At 36.9% G+C, this 21153-nt stretch overlaps 1 protein-coding gene across 2 annotated transcripts in view; it reads left to right on the forward strand.

Annotated features, from left to right (window-relative positions):
- The window catches only part of ROBO2 (roundabout guidance receptor 2), a 422548-nt gene that overhangs the window by 330856 nt on the left and 70539 nt on the right, over nucleotides 1-21153 (forward strand). For both annotated transcript variants that reach the window (XM_053456882.1, XM_053456883.1), the window contains exons 3-5: nucleotides 10382-10539; nucleotides 11359-11479; nucleotides 13849-13987. In XM_053456882.1, the coding sequence (XP_053312857.1) occupies nucleotides 10382-10539; nucleotides 11359-11479; nucleotides 13849-13987 (418 nt within the window). The remainder of the gene's footprint in view (nucleotides 1-10381; nucleotides 10540-11358; nucleotides 11480-13848; nucleotides 13988-21153) is intronic.

Below are 21153 nucleotides of genomic sequence, written 5' to 3' on the forward strand. Positions count from 1 at the left end.
AATTTTCTTTAAGTGGCTCGAATACTATACTTAAAATAATTTACATTAAACAGCTGTAAATGAAACAATGTATTGACAATAATTATCCGATGAATACGTAACTAAAATAATAAGAAAATAGAATTTTATACTTTTCCATTAATTATTAATCATTTCTAAATTATGAAAATGTGTTGAAAAAAAATGAATTTAAGGATATATTGCATTTAATGAATTGATTTTTTATTATAATTTTATTTGCGGGGGTCTTAGTTGTATTACGATAAATATATAACTTGCGTCCCGCCAGACGTGGAAGATGATGGCGGCGGAGTCGCGGCAGGGGATGAGCTTCCTGTATCTTGTGAGCTTCGGGTTGGAGACGTTCTGTCCTGGCACCAAAGTAGAAAATGGCTACCTGGCTTTAAAATGCATTTTGGCATTAGTGATGGGTGGTTAGAGGTCAAAGCTAAGAGAGGTTAAAAAATTAAATATAAAAAATATTTAAAAAATATAAATTAAAAAAATAGACCTCGTCCCCAAAAATAAATATCTTTGTGCTTTGTAACTAATATTAATAAGTTGCATTCGGATGAAAGCCATTTGTAACATGCGCTAACTTTTGTATATTTTTGTTAATATTTAATAGCAAATTCACTGTATATTCAGGAAATACCCAATGACCTTTCCAGTGGGAGTTTTTGTAACCATATTGGGGAAAAACAGCATCCTCCCATCTAAGAACTGCCTTCCTGTCTCCAGACTTCTTCGGGCTACATGCTCCTCTAACTTATACCGAGGAAATCTTACATTTTCCGGTTAGATCTTTCAAGCGTTACCTTTTACCAAGCATGACATGTGCTAGGAACCAGCAGGAGCCATTAACACTACTTGGCCAGCACCCTCTGTGGGGTCAATTAAAGACATCAGGGGGTTGGACGGGGCTCCTCTCTTCTAACAGCGCTCTGTAGAAGGACACAGCATGTTTTTGTAATGTTTGATATCGGGTGACTCGAACTAGCTGTTCCTTATAAATAAAATAATATTTATGTAACAAAACAAGAAATGAAAAGGTACTGAATATGGTTGATGGAGAATGAAAAATGTATTTGAAACATATTTTATTTTACATGGAACACAGAAAGAGCAGTTTTCCGCCTTTCCGTGCTTGCTAGGGTATGAATTCTGAAGATGCCGTGCTTCCATCCCGGCAGTAAGAATGCTCATTATTTTCAAATATCAGTATGCTTATGTTTGGAAGCGCTGAATACATACTTACTGCCATACAATACAAATAACTACTATTATCACTGTCTTCTCCGAGCGCAAGAGAAATGCATTAGCAGCTGTTATTGTTCTGAGAGGCATGCTGTGTGTTTGTGTGCCAGGTATTTCAAGCTGGTATTTAATGATTTACTCCAGGTGACATTGTGTTAAACATTATTTAAAAAAAATTAAAATAAGCATTTTTTTTTACAAAATATAATGAATGTCAGTTGTTCAATTCTAAAGAAAATAGCATTTCCTCTCTTTATTTGGGGAAAAAAGATAATATATAATAAAGGAACAGTTTAGGGAGAACTGGCTTATAATTGGTCAATAATAATTAACTATAACATCATGATCATTTTTCTTTGATGGTATGGTAATCAGGGGACTGCCACAGTTCTAGGGGTGTTTCTCAGATCATATTCTTTGCTGTTGACATCCCACTGACGAGGAGTGAGAGTGTACTGGGGTAGTTTTGTGATCAAGGTTTACGTTTAATGACCAGCTATTGGGGAGGAATGAAGAGAGAAGATTCTATACATTCACGTTAAATTCCGCAATGCAAAGTTTAGATCCTACAATTTAAACATGGTAAGAGTAGGTATGTTTAGCAGTCAGTTATATATATATGAATAGGGATGTTTTCTGCTGGGTGGCAGGTCCAGGGGTGTGTCAGTCCCACTGCAGCAAAACCAGGGGGCAGATCACCCTTTTCAGCAATCACCCCCCTACGTGCTAAATTGGCCGGGTACAAGGGAGATCTCTGCTCACCCCAACTGGCCCATTGGTAGACTGTGCCGAACCAGCATAGCCTCCATAGAATGCATTAGGATGCACCTTTAAGACCAGTGCCAGGATATGACGTCATATATCGGTGCTCAGCAATGAGGTCGGAGGATGCATTGTGGGAGGCCTAGGGTACCACCCATGGTAAATACGGCACTCAGAGTAATAGAAAAACACAGCGTGATTGCTAACATCGCCATAATGGAAGCTTGAGCAGTGGATGCAGGGTGGAAAGAAAGGGGCGTTCCCAGCCACAGAACACAATAATAAAGTGTGAGCAAATTAATGCATCTCCATACTCCAACCGATGAATCCACAGAAGTCCGGTTGGTATAAAAATATGAAGTTTATTGAAAAAAGTAGTATAATAACAAAGCCAAAGCATAGACCACATACGGCACTCTACTAGGAACGATAAAAGCCCTCAATCACACTTACAAGAGGGCAGGATGATGCGGGCTCAAGAGGTGTGAATATTGAAGGGCCAGCCGAAAGTGTGCCTTACCCGACTTCAAAGTACTTGAAGAGTACCAAAACCTGCAAAGTTAAACCGCACAATGCAACAGCACATTAATTGCACAAAATGTATTTTTAATTACATCCTTGCTCCATTATGGATTAATGTATCCTGTAAACCTGATCACTATGCAAATGCAATCCTTTTTGGAAGCACTTAAATGATAATAAGAACATTGTTTTGTTCTTTTTTTACAAGATATTACAGTAATGAAGCTGTTTCCTCTCAGTGTGCATTTTAATGAGTTTTAACCATCATTTAATGAACAGTGTATTAGCATAAACCTAAAGATCACATTCTATTTGGGGGGGTGGGTTCATTAAGAGTTAATTTCATTGGTTAGGCATTAGTATAATTGATGGCATTTAGACGAAGCACTTTATACATACCATTCGATTCTGAACACATTTTGTGCTGTACATTCACAGTATTGCGCTGTAGAACACTGTGATACACTCTTACCCACCAAACATTATAACCTGCTAGAAGAATGGGACATCAGGGGAAGAAAGAGGGGCAAAGGAATTTAGGTCCCAGGACTAGACTTACAAGGTATGCAGAGTTTTCCTGTGTGAAAAACTAGATACTTTTTCTCTCAAGATCAAAACTGGCCTGACCCACCATGTAGGGAGAAAGTATGTTAATAAAACTGACATAAAACAGTAAAATGTAATCCGTTTGATATATATGAGACAAGCTGAGGTGTTGGGAGGCAGTGCACCCACCATTTGACAGACCCAAAATATCTCTAATTGGAATTGATCAATCATTAATCTTATGACCCCTATTTGCCGATGAGACGTGCAAGAAAAGGCGGCCATTTTGATAATTTGATAATTACATGTTCAATATCTTGGGAATTGAATGATTCTCAGATGTTGGAGTGCTGTAGGATAGCTTGCATGGTCCATTTGTCCCTAGTAGATTGAAGTAAAAAAAAATGTATATAATTTGTGTAAACAAGTAATTTGATTGTATAACTGGACCCCGTAATTGTCACAGAAAATGATATAGTTCTTTTTATTACCTGTAGTAGATTCAAAACACGCCATTACATGTAATCGAAGGTTTCAGAATCGTTTAAATTTCGTCTTTAGGAAATTTGCATTAAAAAACTGCTTGGATATGCTTATTGCTTCCTTTTCTCGTCGTTGGCTGTCAAAACACAGTGATGGTTTTGGCGATTTATTGTAAATGGGTAATGAGATTGCAGAATGTTAACTGCAGCATTCAGAATTCATTACTGAATAGGGGAGAGGAGACAGAGATTAGCGAAAGTGCCGAGCTGCAGAGGTAGATGAATGAAGTTTCAAATCAATCAGCAATTGGATCATTTTGCCCAAATCCTACCATTGACAGTTCCGTGCCCTAAATAAACGTGTAATGGAGTTTACAGATTGAAATAAACAAGGTGTATATGTTGACCATCCATTTTACCTTCCTGTTCTTTTCCTGTTCGATTGTAGTAATTATTCCTCCCCCTTAAGTTACCACTTACTTGTTGTGAAGTTTTATAATTGTTTATTGCAGCCTCTAAAGGTGGACTAACAGGAAGGGAACGTTAGGAAAAAGGAAATTCATGACATAGTCTGATGCACAGAGCCATACCTACCAACAATCCCGCTATTTGGGTAGCTGCTCTACTGTCCCGATTTAGCAGGCAGAAGGGAGTATGGGCTGATTATGAGGTCCTCAGATCTCTCCTCACAGGCCCAGGGAGGTGAAACATCAATGGGGGTCTATACTATAGCTCTTTTTACACCCCCCCCCGACCCAATTTGGACACCTGATATCCAGATCTCCCGTTTCATGAATTCTAGTTAAATATCTCTGACTATTACACTGATTACAAAACAAAAACGACAAGCTGCGGTTTTAATGAATGATTACTAAAAGTTCTAATTGTAACAGTTACCCTATAAACATTAATATTTTTCAAAACATCCCTGCTTTGAAGTCCAATTTACAAGAGCAACAAATTTCAAAATCTGGTTTCACTAAAGCGTCCAGAATTCCGTTTCGAGAAGGAAATGTCGCTAACAATTACAATCATTATCATTTTCCTCGCTGATCAAACAGAACCAGTGTTGGCGCTTTTAAAAACAATTTAGCCTACGAAGATATTTTTAGCAACGAATGCAATCCGCGAAATGTGGAAGGTAACTGGGACGTTTACCTTCTCCTATTTACCAAAACAAGTTAAATAGATACAGAAGTCGCGGCCATTCAAGGAGAATCAGCACATGTTTGTTTCAAAGGAGGAGAAATGTTCGAACAAGAGGTCAGAATCTAAAATTAGATGATCAGAGGTTTACATGTAATGGTAGAATGTTTTATTTCGCCGAGATGGTGGTGGATAAGTTAAACAGGTTCCCAGTAGAAGTGGTAGAGGCTAGTACAGTGAGGGAAACATGTGTGGCATAGATTCGGGTAGCCTGGCTATTCCTCACTATTATAAATATTCTGGAATTTCCGCGGTGTAAATGTTTCCATCGATGCCCAACATGGTGTTACCTAATACAATAATTATACAAAATAATACCAAAATACAATAAGACGGCATATAATATACTACTTAGTGTGTATTTCTTATTGATTTTAATTTTCACACACTGTGGTGTAATTCTTTCTTGTTATTGATTGAGATTTTCTCATCACATTACCAGAGGTAGTCGCTATCAATAGTCAATACCATCATTCATATCATAAAAGAAAATGGGATTGTCTACAAGTGCATTTCATATAGACATTTCTTCTGTTAATGATCCCGGTCATTATAATATGGAGGAAACTGAATCTGAAAGTCATTAAGGCTTACATTGCATCACTGTATTGGCCTACAGCAGGGCTGGACTGATGAGGTGGCACTGGTACTTTAAGGCCAGCGGCCACCTGATGACTTAGATGCGGCTTACTGATAGATATGCCTGGCCACTTGATATGTCTTTAGGCTTACATTACATGCTTTTGGGCAAAGCCAGCCACTGGCTGCACAATGTGAAGAAGATCAGGTGGGTATGGGATGCCGGTGGCCAGTAGCCCATCAACATTTGCCCCGTGTGCCAGATGACTAATCCGGGCCTGACCTATAGATTTAACTGTGTTCTACTCTAAGTGACAATGAGAATGTTTCAGAGGAAATTACAACGTTCTAGCTTTTAGCTGAGGCATTACTGTTATATGATGAGCCATAGCATATGACGAGCCATAGCATATGATGAGCCATAGCTCATCATATGGCCATTTTGTTACAATGAGCAACATTTCAGTAAGATCCAGTAAGCTATGATTTTAAGAGTCTACATACAAGAACAATGTGTCCACCAAGCTACTCAAAGACCTTGCTGGTTTCTGGAGAACCTAAATCCTGTTATCTTTCACAGCCTCTTTCCCTAAAAACAATACCATGATTGGAATAGAGAAATCTTGAGACTTTATAAGGCTCCTTAATAACGTATTTCACACCATTGGTTGTAAAAAAACTTGTGCGTCACAGCTGTGCTATGTGGGCAAATTCTCTTTTTGCTTCATTAGTAATTTTATTTTTAGGGAACAATCTGTAGTTGATGTAAAATAAAAATATATATACATTTTTTTTTTTTAGTTTATCGCAAAGAACGGTGGCTTCTAGAGACCTGGATGATTCATTTTTCAGACTTGGGCTCCTGTTTTTAAATTAATAAATGCCCTTTGTGTGAAAAATGTTCTGTGTCCTAAATCTGTCAGAAAAACCCATACACGCAGTTCCTCTACTCTTTTTTCCTTCTTAATAATGATAAATTTCACACAAAATAATGAGGCTGAATTTGCAATGCAAGCATTCTCAAATCACGTATGTAGATAACACCGGCTTCAATAGTCTTTTTATAGCCCAGACCTACATAAAATCCAGTTTGGGGATTTTTTTTTCTTTATGTTATGGAGATAAGAAGAGAACATTAAATTGGATAATCTTTCATGGTTTAAAAGCGAAAGGCTCTTCTTGGGCAGTGATGACCCAAAATGACCTCCATTAGCCGAAAGGGGACATTATGGAATTATGGTTAGATGTTTCATGTTAGACTAAGTTCCTCCACAAAATGTTTCAGTTTATAAAATTAATTCACTACAGAATAGCTATAAACGGGTATTTCACTTTAATTATCTTAAGACAATTGATTGCTTGCCTACAAATGGGTAATCATTCACCAAAAGACTCCAAAGATTTTTTCATACATTGTTTCAAACAATAAGGATTAAAATGAACACAAGGTGATTTGAGCTACTGTTGGGCGTTGAGCTACAGTTGACTTCTCTGATGATGTACTTAACATAATCATTTTGCAGTAATAATATAATTTCAGGGACAACCAAAATGATTATAGATGAAAACACCTTGTACTATGAATCCTGGGATTAATATTTGAGACGCCAATCACATCAAAACCATGTTACAGAGGAAGGAGTTTGAGTGTTTTCTTGTGGACAGAAATTACTTCCCAACCCAGCGGTGACGGCGCACAGAGGCCAGAATGTAGTAATTACCGCATTCTCTTCTAGCTGGGTGAATTAGAAAACAGTGGCATGGCGATTGGATTGTGAATCACGGCTTTTAATTATTATCAGGTACAAGAGGGCAAGTGTCAACGTTATGGTCTGTGTAAGATTCAGTCTACACTTTATAGTTTCCGTCTTTTTGGAGATTTGTCAAGAATATATATATTTATATATATATATATATATATATAATATATATATATATATATATATATATATACAGTATATATAGTCCTGTAATATATGCAAAATTAAAGTCATGTGATGCATAAAACATGGCGGTCACGCTACTATGACGTTGCATTAGCTCTCCCTGAGAGATTCAGATATATATTAGGGCATCTATGCTGCCCTACTGCCTTTGAGTCTGAGTTAAGATACCACCAGATGGGAATTGGAGATCTTTGTTCCGTCAAAAAAAATATTTTGGAGATTTCCAACATTTTATTATAGTTTGAGAGCCCGCCCGCCTACTAATTCAGCCAAATCTGATCTTTAGAAGTTGTTGCTGATTATTCCTCCATTGTTGATGTCCAGATGTAATGATTATTACGGCATATGCATAGCCGCGTGCCAAAATATTATTCTTACTCAATACCGGAAGGTTTTAGTCGTGTAGTGTTTCCACCTTTGTATACGTCCATAATTGTTTTATTTTGCTTGGGATTTCTTGGACAAAATTCTAAGCCAAATTGCCTACTGTCCTGAGAACGGTGAAATAACAAGCCTCTAGGTTTCCAAACACTCTGCTACGATGAGAGACATTGCGTTCTAGGATGACTAAGTGCTTTTAGGTTTTACTCCGAGACCATCTGGAGACCAAGACCGTGAGGCTTTCTTATAGTTAGTCTGGCAGGTGTAGCTTTGTCTAAATTCTGACGTCTAAAAGAATTCCAGGTTTTTACAAATCTCAGCTATTCTTTGTGCGGCGGAAAAAAAAGCTTCGTTCTTTTGGGATACAAACGCAATTATTCTTTCCCTCTTGACAGGCCTCCGTTTTTTTCCCCCCCATCCAGCTTTCCTGTTCTGACCATACACGAGAGGCTCATGGGACATGGACCAGATTGAAAAGCTAGAAGCAGACAGATGGTTATTTGTAATCATCATGTAAATTTAAATTCTATAGAGATATATTTTTTTTTTGGTGATAGCTGTTGTAGCCGAGGAACACAACGCAAAATAGTTGATTACTAATTGTTATTCAAAAATATTGTTCGGTAATCCGAACTACCTTAGAAATCATTTACAACAATGAAAAAAAGTGAGTGCCTTAATGTAGCGTGTAAGCCCTGTTGTTAAATAATACAGAGCGGCTGACTCTGGATTTCCGCCTAGTTTGGCAGGTGTTAAACAGTTGCCGTTCTGGAAGCAACGGTCCTTTTTTTTTGATAGCAGGTGCTTAGAAAAAGGTTTATATATTTTTTTAAAATTTATTTTAGCTAGTGGTATCATGATATTTTTTTTTACTTTTTTATATATATATATATTTATTAAATAATCAATTTTATAAATTTTTATTTTTTCCCCTCTATTTCTGATTTCAACCTAATTTCTCAGTTTGTTAAAATACTGCCAATGACGATTCGATGCTCAATAGCATTTTACACGCAATGATAAAATCTGCAGACGTGTGCTTATACCACCAACTCAGGAGTCTATTTTTATAATGAAAGGTTTTCTTTATTATTTTTTTTTTTTTAAACTGGTTTTTACTAGAATAATTGAAATGATTTTGTCTGTCCGTTTGGCAGGAGACACGATGCCAGATGCATTATGGAGGTTATGACTTGGGCTCACGTAGGGTACTGGCAAAGAGACTTTTAACATTCTCAGGGATATCTCTTGGTAAAATTCATCTGAGTGGAAAGGGTTTAAATCAATAGGAAGGTACCACAGACGGCTAGATATTTTAATACACAAATTGCGAAAAGAGTAGCAATTCAACCCAAATTAAAAGTTAACCACCGTGACCAAAGCTATATTTATTATCTGGTGTATTGTTCTATCAGTGGTGTTATCATAGCATTAGGAAGGCTGTGTAGTCGCATGTATTTTTCATTTTAAATTGCAAAATACCTCTTCAGCGTTCTTAAAAAGGTGCGGGCCAATTATTCCACCGGCTAGGACTCATTTGGAATAATAACAGTGAAGTGGATCTCATTTTGGAAAGATATAACCAGCTAGAGGGTCCTAATCCCTCTTTTAAAACATGTAATTTACATAAGAAGCCAGCATATGTTGCTTAATTTATTTTCACATGAAGTGGTGATTTGTGTAACGCTTTCGGCGTTCTTGGCCAGGAGTGGCAAACGCTGGGGGGAAAAAAAGCGAAAAGAAAGTGTTTACAGGCTTTACGTTGGATCTTAACTTTATGGCAAAACCAAAAAAAAAGGTTTCTATTCCATAAAGTTATAGTTTGTAATGTCTGCTAAATGTATGATATACAATACATAGTGTGAAGCATGTAAATACTACTTTTTATAGCGGTGGCACAGTGTATAGCTTTCAGAGGTGGTGACTTTGGCCTTAATATCACACGTAACCAGGAGCGGAGCCCCGGAGACATTCACTAATGGTAGAGGAGGCTGTGTGAGTAAAGACTGGAAGATGGTGATAGAGAATGACCCAGTTTATTGCCTATCCCTCAAGAGCTAACCCTTTCCTAGTCCATATAGGAGGCAAGAAGCCTTGTGTCCTAGTATCAGGAGGTTCTAGCTACGCGTAAGGATAGGTATTTGAAAGGGACAGATGCGATTAGGGAAGTGGACGAAGATTGGGTGGGGTAGACATGCGGATCACAATGGAATAGATTTAATTTTAGAAACATATGATCAGCTAGCAGGTCCTAATCCCTCTTTTAAAGCATGTAATTTTCCTTAAATTTAGCATATGTTGCTTAATTTACTTTCCCGAATACCCTATTTACCAAAGAGACTTTTCAGGAGAATTGGAAATTCCTGGGCCCTGATATCACTAATCATTATTAAAGGCAAATGTCAGTGAACTTGTCCTGCATGAAAGGCTGAGCTCACCCTGTATAATTCATGGAAAATGTGAACTCTTAACTGATTAAGCTATACATTATATAGGGCCAGCTCAGCCTTGCTCTATTGAGTTGCCCCTATATAATAAGTAGTGATATAATGAAGTTAATGTGTTCGCCTCTCCTGCAAACTCCATCTTTAGTGAATAGTTATAAAAGCTAATATGTTAGAGTTGTAAAGGATAATGTGAACCAGATTAAACTATAATTTTTTCTGGCACTTATTTTCCTTTAAAATCCTGTCATTTTAGTGCTACGGGACGACTTTCGGCTGAACCCTACAGATGTTGTTGTGGCAGCCGGTGAACCTGCAATATTAGAGTGTCAGCCACCTCGAGGACATCCTGAGCCAACTATCTACTGGAAGAAAGACAAAGTGCGAATAGATGACAAAGACGACAGAATCAGCGTAAGTATGAAGACTGCTTTATACTTCATAATAATATACCATCGTACTAATCCGTGGTGTCTGTTGGGTTTGCGTGACAAGACATCCCACCATCACGGAAATTATATGATAAAGTTATCCACACAAATCAGACACAACAAACCTGAAATAGCTACACGAAAAAAAAAGACTCGACGCAGATTATCCAAGGAACAGCAGGATTAATTGAGGGTATTATCAAAGGTCCTTCCTCATATTGTCCTGATATTTCTTGAAATAGAAATCCTACTGGCAGGATGAATTTGTAAACATAATCCGACACTACACAGAAGACATGGGTGATACGTGAATAACCCATTAACAAATGCATGGAGCTTTTTATGGATTTAAGTAAATATCTGTATACTGAGGGCATCACTAACCTACAACCCATTCTCTATTGGCAGACCCCTAAGGACAAGCGCTTCTGTGGGTCCGTAGATTAAGACTTTATATGTCTCTTGAACGTACATAATAGACATATTCCAACAACACAATACACAGGAAAGGCATGATTGACACCTTTTAAAAATACACGTTAAGGATAAATCTTTGTTCTCTTCTGAATGATCAGCATGTAAAAATGTTAAGAAAATACTCATCTTTTAGTCTCAAAAGGAGTCATAAATAGGGCACAGATAATATTTCTATATAACCATGATGGTCTGGCCTAATCAATTAATAAAATGATAAAATTCAGAAAAAGGGTGGACACATTTCATAGTATTTGATTATAGGAATATTTCACCGATTTCACTGCTTATTATGATTTTCTGAATACTGAATGCTTTTGTATTAAAGATTCGAGGCGGGAAGCTGATGATTTCAAACACCAGGAAGAATGATGCCGGCATGTACACTTGCGTTGGGACCAACATGGTCGGAGAAAGAGACAGTGATCCAGCAGAGCTCACCGTCTTCGGTAAGACTTCCAAAAAATAAAAGTTCTATGCGTATCCGAAATCTATCGTGTATATCTCTGACGGGAACAGCCTCCCAGAAGAAGTGCTTATAGGCTAATACTGGGAGAGTCCTAGGAACGATTAAGGTTTGAGTCTTGAAAGCACAAAAAATGGGCAGACTAGATTGGCCGAAAGGTTCTTATCTGCCATAAAATTCAAAATTTTTAGCATCAAGCTGATCTTATATCTTTAACATTTTGTTTAATTGCTAATTTTACCTTCGTTTTTCTATTTTCATACTTTTCAAGCTCATAAATTCAAAGTATTTTTCTCCTGCCGCGGTTAAGTTTAGAGGCTGATATTTAAGAAACATGCAGTGTAAAATCATTGTTACAGAGCAACCGGATAATTGGATGAGAAACATAACGTGCAGTGAGTGACTTTGTAGTTTTGTCGGTGGCACAAGCCTTTAGTAACGTTACTCTAAACACCAGTCATAAGGTCTGTGATAGACAAAGAAAAATCAATAGAGATAAAAGCAGTGAAAGGAGGTTATATTACATGATCTATCATATAGCGGAAAAACACCATAATGTAATGTGTAAGCCTAAGCCGCTCTGCTCCTGTCTGCGGATAACGCAGAGAATAAAGGCAGAGGATTTCGCATCTAATGCCTCTGTTTATAAGTAAGCATCCATTTATGAACGTAAGGTGCAGAATTCAAGCAGGTAACGTATGATGGTACGGTACTATGATTGGCTCATGCAATATAGAAACAGTGAAAAACCGAGTAAACACACAAACTACAGACATGCACATAGTAACATTATGTGTATATTATGTACCTGGAAAAACGGCAGATTTTTAATGGAATATCTGCATAAGCGTACAGAAGCCCATTATCACTCCCATCACTCCTGTGTGCCAATGGCCCTTTATCACTCCCATCACTCCTGTGTGCCAATGGCCCTTTATCACTCTCATCACTCCTGTGTGCCAATGGTCCTTTATCACTCTCATCACTCCTGTGTGCCAATGGCCCTTTATCACTCTCATCACTCCTGTGTGCCAATGGCCCTTTATCACTCTCATCACTCCTGTGTGCCAATGGCACGTTGTGTTCGCTGATCCAAGTTTAAGTTTAGTAAGCCCTTTTGCAATTATGTTACATGCAATTATGTTTTCCATGAAAATAGCTTAGTGACCTCAAACCTTTGAATGATATTATATATATATATATATATATATATATATATATATATAGTTACAGGTGATAATTTTTCCTTATATAAAGACTCAAACCTTAATCAGTCCTTGATTTCAAATTCATATGTCTCATGCATGTTTACATATATATATATATATATATATATATATATATATATATATATAATAAAATATACATATATATAATGGTTAAGAGCAGAGAGAGGAAGAATAGCGCAACAATGCTCTAGCAAAGAATCCCCAATTACTGTCATATTTTTTTCTCTATTTCATCTTGTTTGACACTTAAGAGCTATTAGCAAGGATTACGAGAACATTAGATTTCTGAGAGATTAGGTTATGCAGTTGATTCAAATCTACTTAATTCCATATATATAGAAAGTTAATTACCTCGGCCACATCATGCCATGTGTTCACTCTATAGTTTAGCAATTAGCTATGTGGCTGATTAAAAAGGTTCGTTAGTAGGGAGGTATGATAAATAATCTAGGCTGGGTTATTTTTCAGTGCTATTATAATTAGTATGGAATTCCCTCACAACTCTGCTCTTTCCCAGCATATATAAATACAGAATGATTGTCCGCACTTCCTTTTATCATGGATTCTATGATCAAAGCCCAGAAGCCTTGCATGAATACTGATATTTATATATTATTGCATTGTCTTTGGAAATCTACTTCTTGTCCAATTAGTTGAGATTTTGTTTTAATTTTAGTATGGAACATTAATGAAAATTTAAAAAAAGGTACTTTAAACATTCCTGTTTTAGTTATTTGATTCTCATTATAAAATAGGACAGTATTGGATACTTTCGTGGGAATTTTAATATATAACGCACGGTCTATTTAGCCGACACTGAATGTGGTCACTGTTAAATGATGATTAACAATCTAAATGTACCATTATGTGAACCTTAATTATGCATAATTTAAATAATAGACAGCTCCATCTGTGATGATAATAACTGTATTTATATTAATGCTATTTAAGCATCATGGTGCTCCTTTGGTCCTATCTTTGTCTACAAGAAGTTACTTGTGTTCCTTACATCAACCTTCAGTCTACCTTTTAAAAAATACCCAACTTAAGATCCTTGACTTCCGTCTTTGACTTCTTGTTTTAATAGTTACATTTTTTTTCCTTTTTCACCTTGTTTTTCAAGAACGACCCACGTTCCTCAGAAGACCAATTAATCAGGTTGTTTTGGAGGAAGAGGCGGTTGAATTCCGATGTCAGGTCCAGGGAGACCCACAGCCGACTGTCCGATGGAAAAAAGATGATGCTGATTTACCTAGAGGAAGGTGGGGGTTAACACTTGTCTCTTTGTTAGTATTCCAGACCATTATTATGTATACCAATGTCTTTCATTTCTTTTTTTTTTACTTTTCCTACAGAGATGTATTATATTATGACACAGAACAACCCCTTAAATATGGGTCCAATATGAGTATAAGCACGACACACCCCATAGCCATTGGTTAGCCAAGCAAGATGTTTTTATATATATATATTATTAATACTCATTACTAGTACTGACATGTATATACTCTTATCTGTACTATATAAAAAGCTTCACTAGCTATATATTGTGATATTTTTACATCATAAGTAAGTATAGTTTTATAACATGTCAACTGCCATTTTTATTAACAAATTAACCATTTTTTTCCGATTTCTTGGTAAATACTGGAAACAATTAATATTCATTAGTGATAGCTGGCCATTACCATAATAACTTAATGTTTGTGATGACGCATTCATATTCATATGGTGAAAAACGAATGTGTTTCGGTCCTATGTATATGTTTTTAGATCACTTGTTATAACAGAACTGCAGAATATGATAGCACCATATAAAATAATAAATATTAATAATTATGTTACCAAAACCTGTTTCTGTGCAATTCAGGCAGAGAAAAAAGAAAGCTTTTGTCCGCACAGTTCATATACACCAGAATTTAGGAGACAGGTGCATTGTTTTGCCTTTTTCTACATTTTTTTTTTCAAAATATTCTATTTAATAGTTTATTTTTATTAAAGCTAGTGGCAGAAGCTAAAATAAGTTAATACGTGTTAATCATTTTTCTACTCGGAAACTGCAGAGAACAGGTTTCATTAAGTAACAGTGTATTATGCTAAAAATGCAGTTAATTTGATTACCCCACAAAGGCTAACTCTGCTATACGCTTCTCATATGTATTGTATATTGATGGGAACATATCTAGAATCCAATAGAGCCCAGTCCAAAATCTATACCAGCACTGCCCCTTTGTTCCTGTACATTACAAGTCGGAAATGTACTTCTCATTTGGGAAAAAGGACTCGTTACAAGAAGGGATGCTCATTGTGGACACTAATGAATGTCACATGTTGAGTCAGCAGTCCACGGACATTGGCGTGACTGATGACCCTTATGGAGCCTGGATATGTCTCACAACTTCAGCTACGGGGCACTTCCAGTCAGGTGGCCCAGTTATAAAGCAGCCTAGATCACACTTAGAAGACACCATGCACAATGGGTACCATCCAGAAATGGAATACAGAAATGATTCAGTAAGGGAGTAAGCTCTTCTTAAAGCCCTTGTTACTCTAGACCCTAGTGGCTATATGTGGAACTGCAAGATAGTCACTCAATAAAAGATTCAGGCAGTGAACCCAAATCTTTAAATAAGAGCAGCCCAGGTGACAATTGCCCCTCTAGCCCATTAGCCAGACCCCTCTTGTATGGTACATACCTTGTTAAAGGTGTAGATCCCAAAACACACTTTAATAAGCATCATTTTTGGAATGAGAGTCCATTCAAAATAAGGTACAACACCCATGTCACAGGAGAATAAAACACAAGCAGAAAATTAGGAATTATATGGTACATTTTTGAACCTCACTTTTTGTGTTTGAGGTGCCACAGGCTTAAAGACTGCTGGCCTCAGATACTATCCCATTCATCAATATAAGAAAAAAATTCTAATAAAAGTAGCATAGGCATAGTTCTTGATCAGAACATGAGTTTAAAGAGACAGTAAACAAGGCTGGGGCATATGTGGCATTGGGTAGGGTCACCAATAAGCCCCCTTTTCCTCATGTTCCACTGAGCCCCCCAATAAATTAGTACTCTGAGAATCTAGCCCTAGTTAGTGTTTTCTGCTGCTTCTGTTGCAAGATTCCATCACAAAGCTCCAAACCGTCCATTTTATAAGGGCTACAAAATAAAAATCGATTTCTATAACGGTATACTAGCGAAGACATTCTGAAAGCGCGAAGGATTTATTATTTTATATGCTGGAAAGTGTATAAGGTATTTTACCTCGGCCGGGTTTTCATTTTCCTTATAACATAAATTATTATAGCAGAGAAAGATGTAGGCCTTAAGACAAACAATATCCATTAAAAATAACAATAAGAACACTCAAAAACAACATGTTCTGGTCTGTTAGAACATAAGACGTTTACAAGTATGCAGTGAAAAAATTCAGGCAACCATGTACCTGGTAATAAAAATAGTTTATATTCATTAAAAAATGGCACATAAACCCCAATCTAGCAATTATTAAAAATAACATCACTAAAAAAGTTATATTAAAGTATACCCAAAGTGGCACGTCTAATGAATTTAGATGATTTAACAGAGTGGGGGTATTATTTTAATAATGGAAGACACCATTTTATTTGGATTCTAATGAACGGATTTCAGTAAATTACATCGAAGTGTCATCTGTGGGATAAAACATGTTTTAGAGGGCAGCTGCATCCTGTAATTACCAGGCATGTTCGACTAAATCCGTTCTATTCGTTCAGTGAAGGGATTTTCAATTACAAGGGCAAATTTATGACACTGTAATAAGAATCTTAACCTTCTACGCAGAAGGCGAGCGCAGTGCCAGATTCTCATCAGATCAAGGGAAGGTTTGTTTCTGAAGACCAGGAAAATGCACTTGAGGTAGCTGACACGTGCGAGTCTGTGTGTTCTTTGGAGCCGAGCAGCTGGCTTTCTTTAGTAAATACATCTGTAATGAAATTGCATGTTCTACTTTAGTAAAAGCACTAAAAGACATTTTCTGATTGCATGAGAACTATGATTGGAAGAGGAAGTGCTAAATCGACCACTTGGAGAAAAAGTTGGCTCGCTCACATAGTAGTAATAGAAAATGGAAACTTTAAATTAAATTTCCTAAAATAAACTATGGAATGAGATTACACGAAGGAAGACGGCTGAGCTAAAAAAATGGACCTTCCAGTAATAACAATATTTTGTCACTTTTTGACATCTCATCAAATGCTTGGTGATATTGAGCAGTTGTTCGTACTTTAGGAAAGTAATGATGGTGACAGCCATTTGTTGATATATTACAGAGTTTGCATATCAAGTTTGGAAAATAGTTAGCTTTGAAGAACACAGTGTTTGGTTTTCAATTCTTTTTTGTTCTGTAAAAAGTGATCTAAAAATGCAGTAAAATCCCCAAATTGTACTTTTTTGAGTACATGCACACGGCAGGGCATCTCTTGGTTTGGTCCCACCCGATTATTTCCTTATACCCAAATGTTCTTAACATCGCAGATCTCTCTTCCCATGCATCCTAACCAATCTATGATGGGTACCAGGTCATGTTAGAAGGTGGTAGATAAATGGTAGAGCCCCCTATCAGAAGTGGTATACTCTAATACAGGGGAATTTAAACATGCATGGGATAGGCTATCCTTTACATCAGGATAAAAACAGGCTGGCTAGATGGGCCAAATGGTTCTGCTGTTAGATTGTATGTTACTATGTTTGCCAAAGATGGAGCTCTTCTTCCTATTGGTATATGATGTCCACCAAAGAGAGAAGCCAAGGGTCTTTGGCAAGAGAAGATATTACCAGGCTACCTTCAGATAACAATTAGGTAAAACTGTTCCATGGACTTTTTGGCTTTTATTAAGAGGCCTCCTACTTCACAATGGACCTGATGGCTACTTAAATTCTTTTACAGATGGGCTGTGTCTTAATATAACAAATAAGTGATTGATTAAAGCATGTAGGTCCGTCAAGCTGTCTAGGGGCTGTCGAAAAGCTCATATGGGTTTTCTCTGACTATTCTCAGAGATTTTACATTTTAATGTGTATATCCTAATTAAAGAACTTTAACATCTCTCTATATGTTATGCTGGGGAGCCTCTATTACTTTATTACCTGACCTTTTGGACAGTTACATAAGAATCTGAGAGATTTTTCCCATTTCTCATCTTATTATACCCCTTATCAAAGACATATTGACATTAATTTAGTAAGGAGCAGAGACAACCTGCCAAGATGGACTGGAGACATCTTCCCCAGTGGCTGCTCCGTACATGGTCCTTTCTTAAAGTTGTGTATCACACTATATTCTAATATTCTACACAATGTATTTTTAAAACCTTAGAGCACTAAAAGGTAGAATCACCTTGACCAATCCATGAAACTCTTTTCTTGTGGCTTGTTTCGGAATGAAATGTTATACTGCACATAGCTATTTGACAAAGTCAGTCCACAATAATGCATGATTTATCTCATTGGACTCCAGGGTACGACTGTGGTCATTGCTCCCCCCCTCTTAAAACACGGAAATGAGATATGTGTAATTGCTAGTTCAGTTAAAACAGTTTGAGCCACTTGGGTTTTATAGCTCGGAGAAGACATAGTATAAAATACTTTGAAGACATAAGACAGAACATTGACCGATTCCTTATTAAATTATTTGTTTTTATGTTAAATACATTTTGAAAATAACATAGCATAGTTATAGAACATAGAAACATAGAATTTGACTGCAAAAAAGAACCATTCGGCCCATCTAGTCTGCCAATTTTTCCTGAAGACCCAACCCTAATCAGTTCTTGGTCTTGTATTACATTCAGGAGCCATATGCCTAACCCATGCATTTTTAAACTCCCTCACTGTATTAGCCTCTAACACATCGGCTGGGGGTCTATTTTATTTATCTAGCACCATCTCAGGGAAGAAAAACCTAATCTAAGCCTCAAATCCTCTAGATCTACAATAATAGCTCTTGTTCTAGTGTTTCTCCTCCTTTGAAATAAACCTATAGCTTCTACTTTGTTAAATACCTTTATCTATTGATTCCATAGCTCTGACACTAAATAGTCTTATATATATAATGTTATACATTTCAAATGAGTGCTCTTGTTCAAGCTTACTGATTGCTTACCAATGAAGTTGGAACATTTTAGTAAATTTTGTAAATTTTTGTAAATATTGTAAATTTTATCCACGTGTTTTAGGACCATTCTAGTTCTCCCCCCCAACCCACACACATCCTTGATTTTGCGAGATAATACACCAGTTAACGTGATGAAAGTCATTCCATAATAGCTTCAGATAAAATGCGCAGTCCATTTTTTCTTATCTTAGTATGTGACATGTAATATTAACCCAGGCCGATCGGATATGACAGGAAAGACTTATACTGTGCGATTCTATTTAAGAGTTAGAAAAATAATTTTCGACGGTCGCATAGAAATAATGAGTACAATGTGTATCTGACCAACAGAACCTAATGTAATTTTCAGACTAGCTGAGAATCCAAAGACAATTCTCATAGACATATGTGGCTGGCAAAAAAAATCATAAATAACCACAAATACATTTGTAAATGAATTTGAACTTGTATAAATTTGAATCACATTTCTAATATTATTTTGGAAATCATTTTGAGGAAGCAGCAGGTGCTATTTATGTGTCAGATTCAGGTGTATTGTCACAATATGATATCTTAACATCCGTGGGTTAACAAAAAAATGCTGGAGCCCCCTGCAAGACTTATGGTTGGAGCCCAGAAGCCCCTCCTAAACACACATACAGTAACATACTAACACATACAATAACATACTAACACACACGCAAGCACTGACATACACACACACACACACACTGTAACATAATAACACGCAGAGTAACACACCCAGCTCTACCATTGTTGGCTGAGAAGAGGGGAGTCCAGTAGCATTTTTACACACATACCCTCACACACAGTAACATACTTACATACACGCACAATAACATACACAAGCATACTCACACTCAGTAACATAATTACACATACACAGTAACACACTTGGACACAGTAACAAACCTACATACACATACTATGCACAGTAACAGGGGGCTACAGGGGCCTCCATTATGCCAGTGCTTCTGATACCTTGGAAGTGGGATAGATTTATGTGGGGTGTGAGGCTAGCTCCAGAAAGCCATTAGAGGCAGGGGAAGTAAGTGGAAGTAGGAAGTGGACCTGATCAAATGCCACCCCCCTGCCCAGAAAAAGAAGAGATTGACCTGGAGACCCAGGGAAGTAGGGCTTCACTCGGAGAATCTGGGTCAAACCAAGAGAGTTCACCGCTATGTACATTGCTGAGATCCTATAGCATCAGTGTAAATAAAAGATCAATATGGATGTTGGAACCCATGAGCCAAATATTTCCATAAATGTCACAGGTCACTATAATGAATACAACTATGTAATAGTGTCTAGTAATAAAGTAATAAATTATGGAGGTTCTGACCCACCCACTACTGAATATTCCTCTCCTGTGGAAAAAAATATCTGAGATTCAAAAGTACAAGCAGTCGGTAGATTTAATTACTAATTTAAGTACTTACACTGTGGAAAGATGATAAAAGATGTGTTTTCCCAGTACTCAAAGGACACTTTATCGGGTATCCCCAGGCTTCTAATGAAATTTGTGGATTATACTTTATTACGTTACATTTATTTGTATAGCCCCAGCAGACTCCGTAGCGCTTTTACAATAGGGAGACAGCGAAATTTAACAATAATATTAAAGCCGACAACATACAATTACATGACAATAATATTAACACATCTAGAAGTGCCGGTGCAGACGGAGAAGAGGGCCCTGCCGCTCTCCTATTATCTTTAGAAATACATCAGGCCAACATCAAGAGTTCCTCTTCCGTATATCTAGTCCAATATATACCAAAGTATAATGTTCTAAATCTGAATTATGAGCTGAGAGCTCAATCTTCAATATAACAAAATGAAATTTAATCTTGAATATTATAGTCGATGATCTAAAGATGAAAACGATAGGAAACCTGTATGAACCTAAACCATTTCCTGCCTCGGCAATGGTGTCTTTTTTGGATGTTTTGTTTTGCGTGTCTGAACAGATGGTAATGGTGTTTGTGCAATTTCATTTTCTGTTCTTTTCCACTCTTTTTTTTTTTTTTTTTTTGTCGTCAGAAGGCTTTTTCTCTCACTTTGTCACAGCTGGTAACCAATCAATCTCAATTCACGGTACAGTGATGATAGCGCATGTTGTCCAGGGGCCAAATCTGATTGGGTTGCATTTTTTTTTTCTCTCAGTGTTTCATATCCGAAAAAAAAATCAAAATAAAAAATGTGTGTGTGTGTATGGTGAAGACTGCCAACGTAGTATTGTACAACTGTCATTAATCAAGCATAGCCACAAT

This window comes from Spea bombifrons, chromosome 2 (genome assembly GCF_027358695.1).
Source record: "Spea bombifrons isolate aSpeBom1 chromosome 2, aSpeBom1.2.pri, whole genome shotgun sequence".
Taxonomy (NCBI): Eukaryota; Metazoa; Chordata; class Amphibia; order Anura; family Pelobatidae; genus Spea; species Spea bombifrons.